At 37.9% G+C, this 24,157-nt stretch overlaps 1 protein-coding gene across 24 annotated transcripts in view; it reads left to right on the top strand.

Annotated features, from left to right (window-relative positions):
- The window catches only part of DMD (dystrophin), a 1,854,857-nt gene that overhangs the window by 1,700,213 nt on the left and 130,487 nt on the right, over positions 1-24,157 (top strand). For all 24 annotated transcript variants that reach the window (XR_010919130.1, XR_010919131.1, XM_067545076.1 and 21 more), the window contains one exon: positions 8,140-8,200. Coding sequence is in view for 22 of the 24 variants with exons in the window: in XM_067545076.1 (XP_067401177.1) it covers positions 8,140-8,200 (61 nt within the window). In the remaining 2 variants the exon portion in view is untranslated. The remainder of the gene's footprint in view (positions 1-8,139; positions 8,201-24,157) is intronic.

Genomic DNA, 24,157 nt, shown 5'->3' with positions numbered 1-24,157 from the left:
ATGAAAGCAAGCAAGCAGTCTGCATTATTGTTCACACAGCTCCCAGTTGGCTACCTCATTTATATACCAGCATGGGTTAGTCATTGCGCTGCAGGGAGCCACCACTCAGACCCTGCTGAGTGGTACTTCCCTGCATTATCTAGCTTCACAGGGTCTGCCAGCAGACTGAGGTTCATGTGGCGATGCCCAAGCGTTGGTGGCCAGGAACCCCTGTGGTCCCAGATTTTAGTCCCATAGGTTCTTACAGCTGTGGAGGCATGAGCAGAATTTTTTCTGCCCCCATACAGGTGGCGGAAATGGCTAGTAGCCAAAGTACATACCTGCATCTTGGACAGGACCATACACAGAGCTACACTTCTATTTTTAGTGCACTAACTCAGTCAGAGCTAGCACAGGTATGTCTTCCCACGCTGGAAATTACACCTCCAGTTTCAGCTATAGTCGTAGCCTTTGTCTGAGAATATTTTTTAAAATCTAGATGCAACATTCCCCTCTTTCAGTATCTTTGACTTTACCCATGCAAAGCTAAGTACTGAATTTATGTGGAGGTAAAATGCATGGAGGCCAAGAGAAGCAAAAGTTTAAATCTATAGTGCAGCATTCAGTGGAAGATTTCAGTCTTCAGGGCTGCCAATCCTGCACCTTTCAAGGAGAGCCAAGCACACTTAGAGAAAGAAAAGAGATTTCAAAAATAAATTTAAATAATCTTTATTGGATATTTCGCTCCTCAGCTCTTGGCATTGTTACTATTGTCATTAAGGGAGGAATGACTTTGCAGTAGTGGTGAGCAACAATTTAAATTCAAGACCTGCTTAATGAGTGAAGCCTGTTAAAAGTTTGAGGGAATTATGTTAAATACACATCTACACTAGCACTTTTTTGTAAAATGTTTAACCATTGCACTACCGCCAGTGCAGCTCCATATGTGTTAGCAACCAGTGGCATACCGAGAGTGGGTCTTGGCCCCCGGGTGCTGGTCTGTGGGGGGATGCCAGCCGGGCCCTACTTGGAGGAGCCGCCCCCCACTGACATCTCTGACAGTCATGCCGACCTGTCCCCTCCGCCCCCACACTGGGCACATCGAGAGAGCTGCAGGGACCCTGGCCGTTCAGGGGCCAGGCAGGCCCTCTCCTGCCATAGGGTGGCCCGGGGACATCTTCACCTCTCACTCCGCGCCGGAGGGTCCAGGTCAGTGTAGCCACCAGGGATGGCAGCGAGGAGCAGCTCCTCCAAGGAGGTCCCAGCCGGCGTCCTTCCCCCAGGTTGGTGCCTAGTGGCATGGCCCCCTCGGTACACCACTACCGCCGCACCCACCACCCCCACAATTGGGGAAAGTGGGGAAGAGCAGGAATTTAATTTTCACAGATCTCTACAGTGCACTATGCAGTGTTTATTTGAAAGCAGTTGGCTGTTGTTGGTGAAATGATCTCATGCATTTCGTAGCAGCATTATTAATAGTTTAGTATGTTTTAATCTTTGATGGTGAGTTTCTCCAGTGTTGAGTATGTCACAACTAGCCATGGTTTTTTCTTAACTCTTAGATAAGTATAAGATTCATACAGAGTCATTATTTATTAACTACTTCTGTGCTGCCTACTGTACCAGGTTTCTGAGGCAGATATTTCTCTGGTGTTGCCCGGTATATGTGTTATGTCCTTTATTGAAGTACCATTGGAAGATTCAGACTTAAAAGAACACTACTGCATTTCTGCTGCGTGCTGCAGCAGAGTTTAGCAATGAAGCAATTGAATCGTGTTCCAGAGTTGTCAGGAGGTATAAATTGTGCTCAATTAAAACATATTCTGTATGTTCTGAAATGCCTGGTGCGTAAAGTAGTGAGGCTATTCTCTTTATGTCAGAGCTCATTCTGTTATGTTTGGCTCTATAAGGCTTGAAATGTTTATCTAAGATTTATTTTTCTAATAAGCTGTTTTATTTTCTCTGCACAAAAGCCACAATTTGTTCAGTGTGCTAGAAGCCAGTTTTAGAGATTTTCTTTTTAAAAGTTTGAGTGCAACCCACATTCATTATTAGACTTGTCAGCAATATACAAACCTAGCTGGGTACATAGAGCTGACCAGTATCTACAGCATTAGCCTGCCTGATGCAATATCAAAGTGCAAGTATTTTGTTGCTGCTCTACAGAACAGTAACATCCAAGAAAATGATCTTTGGATCGATTTTATGCTTTGAAGTGATCTCTGGAAACTTCTGAATGACTTCACAGGATGCTGTTCACCGTTTGTAATGATGCTAAGGAACATGTTATCTATTTAGTAGCTGTCTAATGTTTCTCACCAGTAACACCCGGCAAACATTATGTTTGAAGTTTGCCATAAAGATTTCAGCAGTTATTGCAGACCTGGGAGGCCTCATTTATCATTCCTGTGGAATGACTCTCTGTAATGCTGCCCCTCTTCACATGTTGAGATCTTTATGGCCAATCAGCCCATAGTTTCCAAAGTTGGAGAAGCAATCTTAAAGCATTTTACTCTATTTGTGTACGTGATCGCAGACAGCATTGCCATGCAGACAGAGAAGCAGTTTATAATTTAACTATTGCAGAATCCAAATTGGAATTTAACTATCTAGCTCACTTATAATTCCTGAGAACCCACCCACATATGCCGGATAAATTAGGCTCCAAGCTAGCTCAGCGAGTTAAGCTAGACCCCATAGAGTGCAATTTTTATGAAAGTTAGGATTTGACTGATGTTTTTGCCTTGCAACTTTTAAATCATTCAACCAATATATTCTGACATCAGTTTCTCAGTAATACAGTGAGACATTACTCTCTATGCTACACAATATCTATATTCTACATCACAATTTACAGTAATAACAAATGTGCACAAGACAGAAATAGGCCCTCTATAAATGAGTAAAATTAATATTTTACATGTGTACACTACCTTTTATTGACAAGGATCCTAAAGAACTTCCGAAATTACACACACACACAGCCTCAGATAAACAGCTATTTCTAGGGTGGAGATGGCAACCAGCCAGCATATAGCATGCTGTAAATAATTAGGTAACTTAGCTTGCCCTTTGGAAAAGTACCAGGGGAGCTTTAATGTCTGTATAGAATGACCCTGTCTTGTTTATTATGATGTCTTAATAAAATACATTTGAAAGTAAATAGGATGGTACTCAATTTATCTACTTTTGACAGACTCAAAGGGAAAGTCAGCTGTAGACATATGTGAACTTGTGATTCTAGGTTTTTCCAAACGTAAGGATTAAACTACTAAGCCATCATTATCTGCCTTCATAAGGAATGACAAATACAATACCTCAACAAAAAACATTAGTAAAAGAAGTGTTCTACACAGAGGCGGGGATAAAGGTTAACATGTTCTAAGCTGTGTATTTGGTTAAAAAATAAAAATAGTAATAATGCTCAATAGAACAACAGAAGTCAGCAAAGTCCAAATATCATAAGTAGAGGCCCTGACTGAAGCCATTCTTACATGCTTAATTTAGGCACATGATTAAATACCTCGCTAAATTGGGGCTAGAATGACCAGTTTGTAAATATTGCAGGTTTTTACTATGAACATGTGTATGAGCTCAGATATAAACCTCACAAAGATGTAATTTGTTCATATGAAACTCTAACAAACAGCAATCTGCAGGTTACAGAGTAGATTTAAGCCTGGCACAGTGTGGTTGCCATCAAAAAATTACCATTATCAACAGTTACATCCCCCTCTCCTGTGATATCTAAGATGCTGAGGATTTTCTCTTTATTTACATTTGCAAATATATCCATGTCACTGTATGATAGCTGTGAGTGAATGTTAACATTTTAATAATGACCATTGAAAGGAGTTTTTGATAGCAATTATATTAAATTGATTTTAGCCAAGACTATTTCTTTGAATATTTTGGTGGACAGGTGTATTAAAAGATCATTTACCTTTGGTAGTTTTAAGTGTATTATATATGTGATTCCCATAATGATTTACCTAAATTATGTATTTATTGGATTATTTTTGAATTTTATCTATCAACACAGCTAAAATGACACTATCATCCTATTAAATTCTCTGCTCAGACCCCTGAATAGATTAAAATACTGTTGAACTATAGAGCACAGAGATTTAGCACGCTGCTGCTTCATTGTACTTTGTGAAAAGACATAAATACAGATTTATGTGACCATGGTCTGTGATATTTATCCTAAGTTCAATGATAGCGCACCCACTAAGTTTTATATGCTAGCACATCAAGGGAGAAAAATAAAACACTGAAAATAGGTAACTATTACATGATTACTAATGCGTAGCAATGCTAATGGAGTGCAGAGAGATTTAAATCCACTTTTAAAAAGACACTTTTTGCTATGCTATTTAATTTCAGTAGTCAACACTGGAAGTGGCTGGTTGTATGGCAATGGATTCTTAAACTACAGAACTAGAACAATAAGGCACTTTTTTTGAATTACACTTTGCAAATAGGGAAACGTCTGTTTCTTGAGTGTAACTAACACACAGGGACCCTCTGGTGTCATATAAAAAAACATTTTCCAGAAAGTCTTCTTTGATAGACTACTAACATGGTTTTACCAGGAATTAAAAATATGTGTCTGTTACACTGGCTTTGTAATGGATGACAAACCTCTACTGGTACCAGGAGATAAGAAACAGCTGTTTTCAGCTTTTGGATTTGTGCCAGAAATGAGATGATTATTCTCAGAGCACAGTTGCAAAAGGTACCACATATTTTGTCAACTCAAATTTATGCAAGACTGGAATCATCCAGGACAGCAAAAACTGTATTACAGACAACCTCGCAACAATTTCTTGAAGGAACACTAAATCCAATTATGCAGAGCATCACAGAATTGTTTATTTCTAAAGCATTTAGTTCCACTGAAAGCAGACTATTTGTGCTTGTTTTTTTAAATGGATCAAGAACACTTTTTTGTGTAAAATTCTGAGATAATAAGTTATGCCTGGGAAAGCTGTTGCCCAAATGAATTCAGGAGTGAAGGAAAAATATACCTTCCAGAATAACTGCAGCAACTCAACCTATTCTTTAGATATTCAACCAATCAGTCAATAAAAAATCAATAACATTTTGTTTGTATTTAAAGTAGGAACTATAGCTGATGTGTTTGCATTATGAAATTAAGGTTTGGTTTGAGTTTTTTGGGGAGAGAGGCTTTTTGCCCTCTAATGTAGTTTGGGGAGTTGATTTGGGTAAGGTTTTTTTTATTACTATAACCACATATTATTCCACACAAAGTAGATCACACCCTCAAATTAATGTAGGGTGGTTTTATTTGTGTGGGGGGGCGAGGTTATTTTGTTAGCTTTTACTGTTCAGAATATCTGGTTCCGTAATCCAAATGGTTTTTTAAACCAGTTTATATGCTATCTCCTCTAGCCTCACATAGATAGGAAAATTAAGCAACATGAATAAGTGAAATGGTCTGAGACATAACCTGAAGTACAAATACATGGGAAAGGTGGATGGCATTCTTTCTAGTTCTTAATTTCAGATAACACATAGCATTACATGGTATGTTATCTTTGGAGGTTTTTTGCATCCAAGTATATCGTGGAATGAGTTTATCATGACAGTAGGTTATGGAGCAGGACCCGTTGTGCTAGGCACTGTACAAATACGGAACAAAAGGATAGTCCTTGCCCCCCAAAAGCTTATAATCTAGGTAATATATTACAGTGTATAATCATGCTTAACTGTGGATGTGTATATTTATATGTATAACATATATGCACAACTTTTATTCTGCCTGTTTGCAGATATGCATCATGATACAGTTTTGAAATGCATGACCACATGCTATTTTCTGCAGGATTCACCTGAGGGTCAGATTCTGCATCCCTTACTCACATGGGGTATTACCTTATTCCATGATTAGTGCTCTTGAAATCATTTGGACTGCTCCCGCAACAAAGTGCTACTCCATGTGAGTGAGAATGGCAAGAATCTGGACTTCCATGTGCAGGATGGAGAGTCCTCAGGGAAATAAAACAACTATTCAATATTTTTTTTAATCCTCCTCATTCAGTGTTCAGCTCATTTTCTCATTTGCAGTACTCCATCCACTACCAGCACTGTATAAGTATTTATATAAAGTGTGTGTATGTAACTGGCAAAACCGTATGAGTATATAGGGTAGGCATAGAATGCACTGAACCCTTTCTTCAGCCATATAAGGTGTCCATAATTTTGCTGCAGATGCAATGGCTGTTGGCCCCAGAAAGGAGTGTATTGATAGAAAAGTACTGTTTTATCACCCTGCTTTTCAGTCACAGTCCAGTCTATCTTCAGAGTTGCTGCCAAATTCTTCTTCTTTGCCACTCCAGCTCCGTCATCACCTTTGAGTCCCACTGGCTTCTCATTCTCATCCAAAAGTGCCTCCATGTATCTCCCACGATGCCCTTACATCTGATTTTTCATTTCTGATATTGTTTGCCATGCAACCTCCCAGACCTCCTTCAAATCCCTCCTCAAAGGCCCACAAACAATGATCTTCTATAAACTGTTTAAAAATGTGTTTCACATCTTGTGAAACTCCTTTGTTCGTGTTATCTTTTTACATGAGTTTCTGAGGTGCAGTGAGACATATTTAAAGTGGGTGCTGTGTTTTCTTTATTCAGCTGATGGACTTTTGTGCACAGGTGAAGTGTGGTACATTAGTTATTTTTATTCATGTGCACTGTGATTTGATTTTGGTTTGAAACCTGTTAAAATACCTAGACCCTGGGATAGGCATTTTTAAATATATAAATAAAAATGACTATAGGTAGGACAGCAAGCCAAGGTGGGTATGATAATATCTTTTACTGGACTGACTTCTGTTAGTGATAGAGACAAGCTTTTCAGCTACACAGAGCTTTTCTTCAAGTCTGGGAAAGTTGCATAGGGTGTGTCTACACAGCAATTAAAAACCCATGGTTGGCCCATGCCAGCCGCCTCAGGCTCTTGGGGTCAGGCTAAGAGGCTATTTAACGGCAGAGTAGATATTTGGGCTTGGACTGGGGACCGGGCTCTAGGGACCCTGCTAGGTGGGCGGGTTTCCAGAGCTTGGGCTGTGGCCCAAGCCAGAATGTCTACACTGCAATTAAATGGTCCCCTTAACCCAAACCCCATGAGCCTACATTAGCTGGCACAGGCCAACTGTGGGTCTTAGCAACGTCACATTGCCCAGAGAGTCTTATGGGTTTTTTGATCAGTGTCATTTTTACTCTAAAGAAAAGGGATACGGCAACAGGAAAAAAAACCAACAACTCTTGAGACCGAAGTCTTTGAGAAGATCACAAATTGTGTTAAAGAAAAGTTTTCAGTGTATGGCTCAGACCAGACATACCATAATACAGCCAGTCATCTGATAATGAATTCCCATCGTTTGAAAATAGTTCCTACACATATTCCTTTTCCATAGAAAACATTGTTCACAAAATATATTCAGTATACTGTAAGTTGATGTTGGTACTTAATGCTGTGATAGTCTAGACTGAGAAAACTGCTATTATGTAATGCCATTCTCTGCTGGGTTTAACACTTTTTTCAATGTGATCATGCTGGCATCTTTTCCACTGCTTGCCATTTTTGAAAGAAAATAAAACACATGAATGTTTAATAATGTAGGAAATAAAAATAAAATTGGTCTCTATTTAAAACAAATAAACAGGAGAACAATATCATTCTGGGCTGCTAGGTGTCTCAGTTAAGCTTCACTTGACATAAAATGTAAACGAGGGTGTAATTTTGTTCCTAGAAGGATGAGAACAGTCGATCAAATAAGAGGTGAACTTAAAGAGAAAAAAGCAGAAAACATTACCAAGAGGTAAAAGAACTCACCAGAAAGACAGATAGGCTGCTTGTTCAGCTCCTTATCTGTTCTTTAAGTTTAGTGGTCGAAGAGGTTTTTGCATTTATCTTTGCAGCTGAATGAGTTCAATTTCACTCAGATTAGGACAGAAATTTCAGAACAGCAGGTTAATCCTTCCTGCCTTCATGGGTAACTGAGCAAACAGACCAATATGAGCATGGCTGAGTGTAAAATTGTAATTCCGGAGATTAATGTTGTCTTTTTGGTTTGCTTTGAACTTGACCTCCATGTCTCTCTTATTTTATTTATTTATTTATATTTGTTAACAGCTTCTGTCCAGGGTCCTTGGGAGAGGGCAATTTCACCAAACAAAGTGCCCTACTATATCAAGTAAGTATAAATAATATTGATTATGGCTAGTTAGTAGTCTCATATATGTGTGTATTGTTAATTATTTCTTTAATCTGATACAATTCTCGTGTTGTTTCAATAGAAAGGACAAAAGTAGTGAAATGTGCAATAAAATATCATAGCAAACATGCTGATGCTTTGGGGAACTCCCTTTTAAAAAACAACAGATGTGTGTTGAATTGTGATAAAGCAGAGTGCCTTTCATGTCACTGTAGCAGTCACCTGAAAACTATAGTAAAGCTGTGGACCATATGGTTCATACTTGACTGCTTTAGATCTGTTCCTTTCTCCATCAACACTGAGAAAGGGAGGTTTTGCACCACCACAAGCCAATCAGAATTTTGGTGAATGATTTGATCTTGAAAGCAACTATGTACGGTACAATTGAGAAATCTACAGATTTAGCATCGTCCTTTTCTTTAACTAATTAACCTTTTTAAGACTATCAATTGTCCATTATCCTGTGAACATTATTTGGCAGAATCTGCTGTCGAAGGACAACAAGGGGGGAATTAATATTAAAAATAGGCACAGAATAACAAACTAAGAAGAACACACCAGGAGTAGCTTATTTTTCATACCTCAGGTTATCCCACTGTAAAACAAAAATAAGGGGGAATAAATTATTCCTTCTTGCTCTAGTTTTTTCATGTTGCTAACATGAGCTTTGAGCTGTTTCTTCACTATAGCCTGAAAAAAAAATATGCTGCAGTACATAGGATGAAGTTGCTGCAGTGTAAATGACTAAAACCTTAGTGTCAGTATTTGGGTTACAGTGATCCATGTTACACTGCGCCATCTGTTACAATAATGAATGCCCTACAGGAAACAGAACCTAAATTCTTTAGTAAGGCCACCTGATTGCTATGGCACTCCAATCCTGAATTTTGCAGCAAAATGGAATATCTGGGGCAACTTCAAAATTGAGATTTTATTGAATTAAATGTAAATATGAATAACAGTCAGTACTACAATATTCCTAGTATTATTTATTTTTATATTGAATTAGTTTGCTGCTGCCCCAAATTAAAAATTTACTCCAGACATTTATATTGACCAAGAATAATTAAATTGAATGGGTAAAGCTGTAAGTTTTGACAGATAAGTTAGGGGTCTTTTGGTGTCAACTGTGAGAGGCAATTTGGGGTTTTGGCACCCTTGTTCACAGTTGAGACACTGGGAAAGGGATACATCTCCTTTTCCCTCTCCCTTGAGGTGACTTGAAATTTTGGTTGAAGAAGCTTGAATTCCAAATATCTCACCACAGTGACTCTTCACAACAGCCAGGAGCCCACTGCACCCCTCAGCCACTATTTCCAACTGACAAGTCAGAACCAAGCGGTACCAGGAACAAGTTCGTTTATAGGTTATGGGAGGTCAAAGTGACAGAGACGAGGCTTATTTCTTTTAATCAAAAACGTTTTATTCTAAACAAATGATAGCAAAGGTTAAGGGGAACTCCGTGCGTGAAAGAACAAAATGCGCCACCCAGGACTTTTGCGTTAAAGATCTCACCGGATCAATGCACAGCTGTCACCTGTGTGACACTAGGGTGCCCGAATATGGAGTTTCCCAAGGGGGTTTACAACACAAATGACAAATAAGTTAGATTATACTTACAAAGCTTAAGCAATAATACAGCATGTTGGCCAGATTCAATTCGCCGCCTGCCTTAGATTCTGCAGACGGGGAGAGTCGCCTACCGGGTGATCAGTCCGTAGCGAAGCAGGCTGGGGAAAATGTGTCAGCCCACTGAACTAACACACGTGAGATGCTGGGTGTTAGGTGATTCCATTTCCTTTCTGCTTACTGTTGCTTGGCTTCTTGCTTTTATAGTTTTTACCTGCAACAGTTTGCTTATGCCTTGGTGGCCATTGGCTACTATTTGCTGCATAACCTTTTAAGGTTATTTTTGGCTGTCAGCCAACCAAAGGCTTACACATTGCCGGGCACTCACTGACCATGCACCGGCCAGGTGATGTCACCTATGCCTTAGCCATTTCCTTATAGGGTGAAATGGTCTACACCTATGCCATCCCCTTATAAGGTAGCGTCAAGGTGATATGGCCAAAACCTATGCCCATTCCCTTATAAGGCAATACCTACGTGCAGTTCATGTTGCTGAGTCAACCCTCCCTGGGCCGTTTCTGGGTTGCCATGGGTGTATGTGGCACAGCAAACGCCATCTTATGATTCCGCTTCCACACTAACAACAGTAGATATACACACTAGCTGAATACCAATGCTAAAATAATCAGCAGTGAAATAAACAACATTTTGTTTTGTCCTTATTAGTTTTCAGAGTCAATGACCCATTACAGCTATTGTTTCAGGCTATTCACAGACTCAGGAAAAACATACTTAATTTCATAGAATCACAGGACTGAAAAGGACCTTGTGAGGTCATGTAGTCTAGTCCCCTGCACTTATGGCAAGACCAAGCATTAGTTAGACCAGTCCTGACACATGTTTCTCTAACCTGCTCTTAAAAATCTCCAGTGAGGAGGATTCCACCAGCTCCGTAGGCAATTTATTCCAGTGTTTCATTATCCTGATAATTAGGAAGTTTTTCCTAATGTCCAATCTAAACTGCTCTTGCTGCAGTTTAAGCCCATTGCTTCTTGTCCTATCCTCAGAGGTTAAGGAGAACAATTTTTCTCCCTCCTCCTGGTAACAATGTTTATGTACTTGTGAACTGTTGTCATGTCCCCCTCAGGCTTCTGTTCTCCAGACTAAATAAATCCAATTTTTTCAGTCTTCCCTCTTCTCTAGACTTTCTCCAGTTTCTCCACATCTTTCCTGAAATTTGTCGCCCAGAACTGGACACAATACTCCAGTTGAGGCCTAATCAGTGTGGAGCAGAGCAGAAGAATTACTTCTCGTGTCTTGCTTACAACACTTCTGTTAATACATCCCAGAATGATGTTTACTTTTTTTGCAACAGTGTTACACTGTTGCCTCATATTTAGCTTGTGATCCACTTTGCTCCCTCAAGTACTTTCTGCAGTACTCTTTCCTAGGGAGTCATTTCCCATTTTTTATGTGTGCAATTGATTGTTCCTTCCTAAGCTCTGGTCTACACTTACCTGGAGATTCAGCGGCAGTCGACGGGAGTTACGCAAGCTATTCTGCGTCGCTTGCGTAACTCCTGTCGACTGCTGTACTTCCGTTCTGCGCAGCGTCTTCACTGCTCTGCACCACTTGAGGAGATGGTTTTACTATGTCAACTTCCTGATCGATTGAGTGGGTCTTCACTGACCGCTCAATCGATCCAGAAAGATCGATTTGACGGCAGCAATTTTGCCGCTGTCAGTATAGATATACCCTAAGTGTAGTACTTTGCATTTGTCCTTTTTGAATTTCATCCTATTTATTTCAGACCATTTCTCCAGTTTTCATTTGTTTCCATTTGGTTCACATAGGGAAGGTTATCTTAACGACCATAAGGGCTAGTAACATATCTTCTATAATGAAAGCTTAAAATCTGTGGCATATTGTACAGGGGCACCTTCTAGCTGACCTAGAGATCTAAGACAAATATCTGAGGTATTTGTTAGTCCTTGTGGCTTCCCTGTTCCATCTGTTTCCTGCTCCAGCTTTCAGACTACCCCAAATGATTTAAATGTTTCTCTTTCCGTTTCTCCTTTATTCCCCTCATTTACCATTTCATATTTGTCATAGCATAGTTACCTATTGCTCTTAGCCTTTTCAACCTTAAAACAATCCTTATCTAGCCATACCTTTTTTTTTCATTCTTTGAATTATTCCTTTCTTACATATCTTTAATTCTTAAAGAGTTGCCATAAAGGTCTAGCAGAAGGTAGATATCACGCCTGCCTCTTTTCTTAATGTTCATGTAATTTTCCTTTCCATCTTCAACATAAAATACTCATGCCACACATGAGAGCATCCTTTGCTAACTTCATTTGCTAAATGCTTTATTGGTTTTGTGTTTTATCCATTTCCCTCTTGATATTTAGCTGTTTTAACTCATCAATTTCACATTTACAATGTCACAGCATTTGATGAGTCCATAAATCAGGCAGTACTTAATGCTAAATCCTCAGCAGTAACATCCCAGACTTCTTAGTGTTAGGTCATACCAAGCCCTTTGATTTTGATAGTAAAAACTTCATCTTTATACAGTTGATTAGTCTATAGCAACCAGACACCACTAAAGTTCCTGAATTATTGTAAAATTTTTAATATTTCGTCTCCCTTGGGCCTTATTCCTGCCAGCATTTCTTTTACCTTATTTCAGTACAGCTTTCATTGCTTCTGAAAATATAATCACCAACCATGTACAACCTGTTACAACTGCTTTTTCCACTCTATGCCATTTTGTAGTTTCTTGGCCTACTGTCAACCTCATGAAAATTGCAGTATAATGGTCTTTTACCAGCTGCTGCATTCTGTTAGGATTTATTTCACCTTTTTATGTGGTTAGTCCCATATGGATAGGCCAAACTGAGCCAACAGTTAACATTCACCTTGCTTGCTTCCCTAATGAGTTGAGAAATCATATTTCTTGTTCCAGGCTATCAAAGGTACCTTGGATTCCAAAGTAGCAAATGAATGTTCCTTGCTGCCTACTGAATACTTGCCTGGTGAATACCTGGCTATATGATGGGCTATCAAGGAAAAAATTTACATCTGCACTCTACCATGTGAAATCTTGCTAAACTATATTTCACCCAACCCCTTTTTTTTCCATCCTCCTCCTTTTTCTCAATATGCTGCTGCCCTTCCTGTTTTTACTATGAAACCCTTAAATACTCCAGATATCACATCTTATCTTCAACCGTATAGTTTAAAATTAATCCCATTTTTTCCTATGGCTAATACAGATTTTAAAGGTTTGCATTAGCTCAGAGGTGGGGAAAAGAAACATGCAGCAGACTGCAGTTTTGCCAAGTCTGTTGTCTAAGTTCCTGCAGTTGATCTGCCTGGGCAGACCTATGTGCCCTGATGGCAAAATCAAAAGGCTTAGTGTATGTGCCAGGCCTGCCTGCATGGAGGCAGTTGCAGGATTGAAGGCTGTCAATAATAGGAAGCACCACTTCTAGAAAAAATGGTTTCATGTAATATACCAGAAAAGACAGGTGAGTGAAAGAGGCCTCAGCCACTTAAGACATATTGACACTTGAAAAATGTTTTAGGTTTTTATTTAAATCTCTTATTTTAGCTTTTAGTAAGAAAAAAGTGATTACCAAACATAAGAAATATAAATATAGAATGAAAAAAATACAAAGCAAAAAGCCTATTGAAATGTATGTATTGTACATATCAAATGAGTGCCAAGAAAAATGTCTTAAATTCTAAGAACAGACTATAAAGAGAAAAAGAAGGTAAGAGGAGGGAAGCCCACATGTGGAAAGGACATACATGGGTGGTAAGGTAATCATGTTACTCTTTTCCTTACATTAACTATTTATTATGCCGTAAATGAAGGCTTTTCAGATCCAAAGGCAGAAGGAAAAAGAGCCGCATGGGCTGTATACACATAATGGAAAACTTCAAGTATAATTCTATAGAATTAATTTGCTTTCCCTATTTAAAGAATGATTTGCTGTTTTTAATTTAATTTTCTTAGTAGTAGTAGTAGTAATATTTTAATATTTATTTAATATTTATTTATTCTTATATCTGTTTCTCAAGGTTGTCAATGAAAGGGGTGAGCATACTGCACCAAATACTTTCATATGGTCATTTAGGGTTAAATCTTTATTCCAGTGCGCAGTCCAAGTAACGCAATAGATACACAAAGGATACACTCACACATTTTATGCCACAGATTTAATTGGTAGGCAAGCTTATCAATAGCTGTTTCTGCAAGACTACCCTGGCAACCGGTGGATATTGTGACGCACCTACATGCAGAGAAGAATGGCCACTAGATGTGTCTAGGCATCACCTACTGGCCCAGCTCCTCCTCATTTTGGGGCACAGGGAAACAGTAGAGAAGCTATACTTTTTATCCTCTTCACATATTCTTGCCTTATGGTCTTAGCCTGTGCACATTGAAATCATGCCAGTTACACAGTGTTAAGGGACCTTTTACAGGTATGGAATGGGGAGAAGGATTTAGCTCTTAAATTTGGAGCATACTTTCCCTAAAGCAGCTACTGTAGACTTAGAAGTTAGATGATCCAGTCTATATGCCTTAGTTTTAGTAGTCACAATTTCTATTTTTGTATTAATCTCTGACATTATCCTTTCTCTGTACAACTTGCTTGACAGATAATAATGTCTGTCTGCTCATCTTCATGTTGTGCCTGTTCTTCCTCTTGCTATGAAATACTTCTGCAAAATAAAGTTAAGTTTTGGACTCTTCTCAGTAATTCTTACCAAGGAAACATTCCAAATTATTTCCCAGCTATACTTTTTTCTTATTCAAATTATAGCAGTTCAGTGAACTTTGTCCTCCCAAGGGAAATAACACCAGCTGGATTCTCAGGGGCATGGTTATGATACCTGGAGAGGGTCTATATGCAACTTTCCATAGAAATTAACTCTGTGATGAGTGCACTGTAAAGAGTACCGCCTTCTCCTTCCTGTTCATACTCTCCTAGATCTCCCAATCTCCTAATGGTGTGTCTTCTGTTACTCCTAATATGACTCCAGTACACCTGCTTCTAACTTACGTTTTTGTTAGTTGTAGGTTTTCTCAGTCTTTCCATACTCACTCTCTGAAAAATAGTAGGCTAATTTCTATCACTTGTTTCTTTGCTGTCTTAATTTTTAATCACGCTTTTAATTGATGTTTAACTTCTCACAGTTCCAGCACCCAGAGAACCTGGGTAAGTCTACAATGCAATAAAATGCCTACAGCTGGCCCGTCAGCTGATTTGGGCTCATTGAGCTTGGGCTGTGGGGCTATTCAATTGCAGTGTAGACCAGATGTCCCAATTGTATAGGTTTTGTCTTATATAGATACCTATTATCCCCCGCCCCCGCCTCGATTTTTCACACTTGCTGACTGGTCACCCTATTGTGGACATCTGGGCCCAGAGCCTGGGCTCTGGGACTCCACAAGAGGAGTGGGTCCCAGAGCCTGGGCTCCAGCCCCAGCTTGGATGTCCACACTGCAATTGTATAGCCCTGTCAGCTGACATAGGACAGCCATGAATGTTTTGTTGCAGTATAGATATACCCTAAGAGTTTAATGCTTTTCAAAGTAAAAAAGAAAGATTTATAACCGTGGTTCTTTCATTCTTTTCAACCTGTCGCAAGGATGAATGATTCTCTCTGAATTAATTTATACTAACAGGAAGTACAGGAAGAAGTCAGTGTTCTGTTAAAATCATTGGATTTAACCATTTCTGCTGCAGAAGCTAGATTATTGGGAGCTCAAAAGCAAATGGGGTATATCTTTGACAGATAGATATAAATAGCTATAAAATATTATGTATATTATGTGAGTGGGATGGCTGTTGTTACCCACAAGCAATGAAGCCATGAGTAAGCTATGTAGCATATCTTCTATGACTCTGAGTAAGCCTATATACCACTCCACTGTAAGTTCTGTATATGCCGTATGTTTAGCATAAACATTGTTTTTAATTGCTTTTCGAGAATTTCTTTTAAAATATTTGTTTTCTTTTTAAAACACACAAGTGCATCTTTTTTCGTATTCCTCAAGCTGAAAAGCTAGTACCAGGAATGCAGCTATACAAAACTCTGAGGGAGGGGAAAATGTAACTGATACATTTTTAAGACCTCTAAAATGACCTAAAATGGCTTTTGCATGTGTAAAAACATGATAACTTTTGATGTAGTAATTCAGGATATTACAGCGGTGGAATGATGTGCGGTTCTTCCCAGTACAAAGCTGAGAATCACCCTTTCCAGTGGTAAAAATCTCTTGTTTAGCTTTGCAAGAATGTGAAGTCTTGGTCCTTAAACTCATTATGGAAATTATCATTGAATATTGCCTGTTCTGCAGTTAAGACTAATGTAATTATTTGGAGACAAAAGAGGAGACACTTTTGGTGATATTTTGATTTGAAAAGAAAGTATATCTTTGGAGCTACATAGTTTGTAATGCTAGAATTATTTAAGATGTTTCAGTGGCATACAGCAGGTGAGAGAGTCAAAGGATTTGCAATTTATCCAACATATATCATCTTTACATATGTGGCAAGTATCTAGAAACACACACACACACTCTCAGCAGATGGCCAGTCTCATAGGGAAGATAATTTTTTGATTCAGTTGCTAACCCCGCATCATAGGTGGCAAGAGGGCTGACCAGACTCCAGAATCAACCCTGAAGGGTGGCTGTCAGGAGAAGTCACACTAAATGGGGAAGCAACTGGCCTTAAATCCCTTCACTCCAGGACTTATACACTGCTGAGAGGGTAGAAGAAGTTTGTGTTTTGTAATTTGATCCAAGGATGTGGTCAATAGTAGAGCCTACACTTGAACTACTCTGGCTTCACTCACTGGTAGAACAGATCAGTCAGAACGTTCTGTCTCTATTGTGTGCAAACTTTTTTATTGCTTGGAAAAGTCAAAATACCAATATACTAATATAATGCTAGTTCAAAGGGATATTTGTGGAGTTAACAAGCCATTTGCTCAAGTCAAAATTTTCTTTCTTTAAAATAATGTAAATGTATTGCTTATTAAAGTAGAGAATGACAGCCCTGACTGAGTGGAAGCTTCCCTGATCAGCTGCACAGCACTTCACTGCTCCATAGCCCTGATCTATAATGGCCCTGCTATTTCAGCCCTCAGCCTTGAAGTAGCACAGTATTGCCAAAATGTGTATTAGTTTGATGATCTATGACACATGTCCACTTAATCTTCGTCGATCAAACTCATTTCCTTTTGTGACTTAAACAGTGTTTGATCCAGTGGTAAAAGGCTGGGTGCATTAACTCAATATATCACCTCATTTCTGTATAAAATAGAGTTTAATTTTCCCCTTATGTAGGCTGTTTTAGTTCCTGAGTAGAATTTCTAAAGATTCCCACTGTTTTTGCTCACATTAACTTTCTCACTCATTTCATGAGGCCTTTTTGTTATACTCACTACAACAGCAGCAAAAGCTGTGGTTCACGTAATGGTACGTCATCCCAGCTTGATAATAGACAGTTGAAAGTGACTGCTAAATGTTACAGAGCATTTCCTTTTCGCTGTTGCATCACCTCTCACAGTGATTGGCAGCTGGCATAAATCACCATAGCTCTATTGACTTAATGAAACAATGCTGATTTACACCAGATGTGCTTTTGGCTCAGGTTCTCAGTCCCTGTTGGACCTGGGAAAGAGAGGATGAGTCCATGCCGAATATGATATTTTATTCTGATTGTTGATTACTGGTACCATTGTGCACATTTATGATTTAAATCTGGTCTGTGTATTTCCTAAGAACATAAGAATGGCCATACTGGGTTAGACCAATGGTCCATCTAGCCCAGTATCCTGTCTTCCCACAGTGGCCAACGCCAGGTGTGTCAGCGGGAATGAACAGAACAGGTAGTCATCAAGTGATCCATCACCTGATGCCCATTCCCAGTTTCTGGCAAACAGAGGTTAGGGACACTTCAGAGCATGATTTTGCATCTCTGCCCATCTTGGCTAATAGCCATAGATAGACCTATCCTCCATGAACTTATCTAGTTCTTTTCTGAACCCTGTTATAGTCTTGGCCTTCATAACATCCTCTGGCAAAGAGTTCCACAGGCTGAAGAAATATTTCCTTTTGTTCATTTTAAACCTGTTGCCTACTAATTTCATATGGTGACCCCTAGTTCTTGTGTTATGAGAAGGACTAAATAACACTTCCTTATTTACATTCTCCACACCTGTCATGATTTTAGAGACCTCTATCATATCCCATCCTTAGTTGTCTCTTTTCCAAGCTGAAAAGTCCCAGTCTTCTTAATCTCTCCTCATATGGAAACTGTTCATACCCCTAAACAGTTTAGTGGCCCTTTTATGTACCTTTTCCAATTCTAATACATCTTTTTTAAGATGGGGTGACCAGATATGCACGCAGTATTCAAGATGTGGGCATACCGTGGATTTATAAAGAGCCAATATGATATTTTCTGTCTTCTTATCGATCCCTTTCCTAGTGATTCCCAACATTGTTAGTTTTTTGACTGGTCCTGCACATTGAGTGGATGTTTTCAGAGAACTATCCACAGTGATCCAAGATCTGTTTCTTGAGTGGTAATGGCTAGTTTAGACCCCATCATTTTATATGTATAGTTGTGTATGTATATGTTTTCCAATGTGCACTATTCTGCATTTATCAACATTGAATTTCATCTGCCATTTTGTTGCCCATTCACCCAGTTTTGCGAGAGTCCTTTGTAACTCTTCGCAGTCTTTTTTGGACTTAACTATCGTGAGTAGTTTTGTACCATCTGCAAATTTTGCCACCTCATTATTTACCCCTTTTTCCAGATCATTTATGAATATATTGAACAATACTGGTCTCAATACAGACCCTTGGGGGACACCACTATTTACCTCTATCCATTGTAAAAACTGACCATTTAGTCCTATCCTTTGTTTCCTATCTTTTAACAAATTACTGATCCAGGAGAGGACCTTCCCTCTTATCCCATGATAGCTTACTTTGCTTAAAAGCCTTTGGTGAGAGAGCTTGTCAAAGGCTTTCTGAAAATCTAAGTAAATTATATCCACTGGATCACCCTTGTTCACATGTTTGTTGACCCCCTCAAAGAATTCTTGCAGATTGATGAGGCATGACAAAAACCATGTTCACGCTTCCCAACAAATTGTGTTCATATATGTGTCTGATAATTCTGTTCTTTACTATAGTTTCAACCAATTTGCCTGGTACTGAAGTTAAGCTTACCAGTCTGTAATTGCCGAGATCGCCTCTGGAGCCTTTTTAAAAAACTGTCATCACATTAGCTCTCCTCCAGTCATCTGGTAAGGAAGCTGATTTAAATGATAGGTTACATACTCATTTTCCAATAAATCAGAAACTTTTAAAGCTATAAATGTTAAATATAAATAATTTTCCAATTGATTAAATTGAAAGAAGTTGCTTACTGTTCTCTAATCCTCTTTCTCCCCCTTCCCGCCCACCCCCCCCAAAAAAAAAAAAAAACAAAGCAGTCTTAATCAAAATGCCCCATCTGAAATGTATTACTGAGGAAAACTTATACATTTCCATGGAAAAAACAGAATATTGTTAAACATTACAGAGGCCAGTGATCATACAGTGAGAGATTTTGTACGGTTGATACTTAGACTGTGTCCTTCTGGTGACATAGTTACTATTCTTGCATATATTTATATTATCCATGACTTCCATGTCTTGTTTGCTCAATTTACTAATAAGCTGGTAAACATGTTTTTTAAGTTCAGTCTAGCTTGTAAAAATCAGGCTGTATTATCTCTGCTTCATGCATCATTATTTAGAAACAGTAGCAAATCTGAGTGCAAAATTGCAGAAGGGGAAAGAGGATGAGGAATTTTTAATGTAATTGAAGGGAAAGAATGAAAATTTTAACCCAACTAAATCTAATCCTCAGTTGACTGGGGTGAAGGTTCAGGGAGCAATAAGTAATTTATTAATTTAACACAACAATGTAAGAAATAAACCTTTGATATTGCGCTATGAGACTATTACCCATACAGTTTTGGAGTTCAAATTAGAAAATCTTTTAAAATTTTTACTTTCTATTATAGAGTTTAAACTGTTATTCATTATCAGTTGTATGTGATTTTTTTGGTTGTAGTTTGTATTTTACTTCAGTTAAACATGTAATGTAAAATGGTTGACTGTTATGCATCACCAAGAGCAAAAAATTACTATGTTCAATATATTCTTGTTGAAGTAAAAGTAGATATATACACACGTAAAACATGGTCCCCTTGTATTCAGTACATGTCAGATCTACTATAAAAGTGCACTGTCATGTACTTAAAATATGATTTTACAGCTGCTCTGGATAGCTATGAAGTTATTGTTGTATAGTTCAATCCAATATAGTATCAAACATATTTGTGTTTAATGAGCAGGATTCAGAAATAGGAACTGTATTTGAGTTCCACTGCAGTGCTATGAACTTGAAAGGATTAGACACATCAGGAAGAAAAAGAGAGAGATTCCAGTGTCTTTTTTTTTAAGATCAGTTGTACTTTTAATGTTGATGATAGGCAAAGAGAAGACAGTTTCTGAAAACTATTCAATGAGACATTCCGGGGTTGGGGAAGGAGTGGTTTTAAATATTATTCTCATGTAGGAAAAATTCATAATCCCCATGTTTCACCAGAAGATTGGTGGTGTCTTGAAGAAAGCAATATTTTTTTCATTTGTCAAAGCCACTGCCTAGTCTTTCGTTCAGTCTTCTGTTTGTTGTGCCAGTAGTTCCATGAACTAACAGAGTCATTAGTCCTCTGTTCTACTTGGTGAAAATTTCATGTATTCTCCATCCTAATAATAGGGTCAGCATAACTTTTGGGCTCAGCATACCTACCATCTCATTAATGATCATATCAATCTAGTCTAAGAAATTTTGTATTTTTGCAGTACTACCAATGATGGTGTGTTCCTTATGGAAAAGTCCTATAGATTTTAATATGGATGAAACTACAGAGTTCTATAAAAATGTAATGGCCCATATATACGGCTCAATGTTCAAACCCAGTTATTATATGTTAAGGACTTTTATCCAAGATGGTCTTTTTCACAAGCTTAATTGTGTTCCCTCACCAATTTCAAGTTTGTATTTGCGTCATTGTGTGTGTTCATTAGTGCCATTAAGTAGAGACTTTGCTAGTCTTTAATATACTAGTATCTATTGCAATGAAAAAATAAATACAACACACACAGAAGGCATAGGAACCTCAAGTTTTATATGCAATTCGAGAATATTCTGATACTATAGCTGGGAAGGTTCTGATTCTGCAGATAAGAGTTTCTTTCTGTCAGAGATCAGTTTTTCTGATTTGATTTTCTTTCATGATCATCATAACTACTACTTATTGTAACTACTATCATTTGACTCCTCTGTTTGTTCTTTTCCCTAAAGTTAACAAATCTCTTTTCACTTGTGTTGTTGGTTCTCATGTGGATAACAGTAAGTGCAAATTCCCAGCATTTTTCAGGGTAGTGTCTGCATTTCATGTCACATCACTTGTCCTACCAGGATAGCACCCAGTTCTCTTTATCTGGATAACAGGTGGCCTTGAGCCTTGGTCTTCACTACTGACTCACCAACAAAGATTATTTGATCCCTTTTCCTTTCTGTGAACAGATCCCATTCAGTGGTTTGGTTTTGTTCATCAGGTAACAACTGTCTGTCTTTGATTTCTCTTGATGTTGGTCATTGAGAGATAGTACAGTATGTCACTTCTGTGACCTCCTCATCTTGAGACCTTCAACCAAGTAGGTATATATAGAGAGACATATTTAGACATACTATAAAGTCTAAAATGAGGAGGGGAAAAGTCATGTTGAATAATTTGAGAATTGCATAAATGCCTTTTTACTTTCAAGTAATGATTTTTACCATTGGAATGGAGACAGTCAAATTACCTACATTCACTGTGCTTACTGCTCATTTTCTGATAAAACGTTCAATTTAAGAAGATTTATAACATTTATAACATATTCAGTATAATGTTCTGCCTTGGCAACCTTCTACATGTCACATATTTGCTTTGAATGTCAAGTATTAATCAGATAAAATGTATATTAGAAACCCGAGGATGAATAATTTTTAAAAAGTAACCATGAAGAATACTTCCACTGTAATATTCCTGAGTGAATTATTTCTTCAGAGTAGTTTTGATGAAGCAAATTGTGATTATTTGTACTTTCTTCATGGAAATTACTGTGCTTGAAAAAATGAGAGACAGTACAGATCAGCAGAGACTCATTAAAAAGTAGCATTTCTCAATCACCAAATGATCCTGACAATCCACTGAGCAAATTAAGACATCTGAAACCTTGATATCTAATGACCACCTATTCTGCATGTCTAATTCTCTCCCTCTCTGGGCCAGCAGAGCTCAGATTTGTTAACCTTCTATGTGTGCTGCAAAGGCAATCCTTTTGCTGAGACTTTTGGTAGAGGAGTAGGTTACTAGAGAAGGATGCAGGTCCTAGTAATTTTGTTGAGTGGTTGCTCAGGCAGGTTGTATATTAATGATGTTTAGAATGTTGCATTAAATAATCAGATTATTTATCAATAAATTAGTTAAATTGGAATGTAGATTGCGTTTTCTAAATTTCACATTAGATGTTCATTTAAATGAGGAGTAAATACTGTAAAAATCAAAGTACATAAATAAATACCTTGGGAGTAATAAGGAAAATTCAACCAAATCAAGAAATATAATAATTTAATTTAATCTTTTTATGTTCTGTTACACCTTAAATAAAGGCATAACAAGCTGGTTTACAGTTGCATTACCTTAGAGTTCTGGTAGAAAAAGTGACTTTAAAAAAAGGTGTCTTTTTACTGACCTGTGTCTGCTTCTTTTGCAACCATTTGCTACCTTTTATTTTCAAAACCATTTTTCCCTAGTCACCACTGCAGAGTTAATATAACAATATCAGTCCAGAAACTTTACTACTGAAGTTGATGATGAGAAATTTAATTGTTGAAGATAGGTATGAATATTAATATAAAACCCAACAGATTGATTTTCAGGTACTGAGTTAAACTTTCAGGTCTAGCATCAGCTAGAAAACAACTGAGTTTTCATTTGTGAGCAGAGAACTTTATATGAAAGTCATGGATGTAGAATAAATGTTGAACATCAGGATGTCATGTTTCAGAGAAAATTTTCAAACTAAACTCACATTAAAGTACATGTAGACAAGACACAGATGTAACACTTCTTTACAATAAGAAGGCGCCATGTTTTATAGGACATATTCAAAATAAGTATTTTGTAAGCCATAGAGCACTGGGCGATATGAATTGACCATTTTGTCATACCCATATTTTTGCTGGTGGTGGAATTAATAAATTTAGTTGGAATGAATAAATATCAGGAGGGCCAGTAAAAAGACCAATACAATCTTCTACATAAAAAAATGCTACAGAGGAAAAACATGTCAGTTTTGCTTCAGATGAGCATGGATTTTAATCTAGCAATATTTTCAGTCTGATATCTGCCACTTTAGTGGCTCCACAGTCAGCTTTATAAATTTGTGAGCTTTTAAGGGATGTGGGAAAGAGAAAATGGATTCCCCTACACACACAAACACATGGAAACTGCCCTTAGCTCAGAAAATCAGGTTCTGGTTATGGTCCACCAGCCCAATGACTTTACCCAAGGTTTTCTCTTCAGTTTAACTCTGCTTAATTTAATTTTGCTTTAAGATGTCCTCAGTTCAAAATTTGTTGGCTGGCCTAGCCTACATACATCTGATAAAACTTAGAAAAGGAAAAAGCTAAAGCAATTACAAATACTTCTAGAACTAGATAATAGTAGCTGCAGCAGTAGTAAACAGATTACAGCCATAGAGAGTGTAAACGTCCCTGAGGAAATTTGTGTGTGATTTAGTTTCAGATATAACCAGAGAGATAATGACAATATGAAACAAACTCACAGGATAATGCTCCCTCAACTACAGCTTCGATTGTGAAGGTTGAAAATGCAAATCTGATAGCAATCTTAAATTTAAAATAATAGATGCATATGCACATATACACAGTTGATTACTCTTGGGGATGTCTTTGTGAAAACAGTCAAAGAGCAGTCTGAAAAATGTTTGACGCAAAAGTTATCTGAGCAAGACCTTGTTTTTAGACCATGTTTAGAATCTGTAAGTAAATAGTAATAAATTGGGTACTGATGGGGCAGATCTGATTAAAAATCTACATTTTTCTCTGTCCTTAAGCGGGCATGTCTACATTTATAATAGGTTTTCTTACATTTTGCTCACTATATAACATGTCGTTAATCTGCATTTCATTTAGTTCCATG

This window comes from Emydura macquarii, unplaced genomic scaffold, assembly GCF_026122565.2.
Source record: "Emydura macquarii macquarii isolate MOO-44397 ecotype Brisbane River unplaced genomic scaffold, CSIRO-AGI_Emac_v2 contig_1043, whole genome shotgun sequence".
NCBI classification, from domain to species: domain Eukaryota; kingdom Metazoa; phylum Chordata; order Testudines; family Chelidae; genus Emydura; species Emydura macquarii.
Note: the sequence above shows the minus strand (reverse complement) of the source record. Positions and strands in the feature narration are given on the sequence as shown.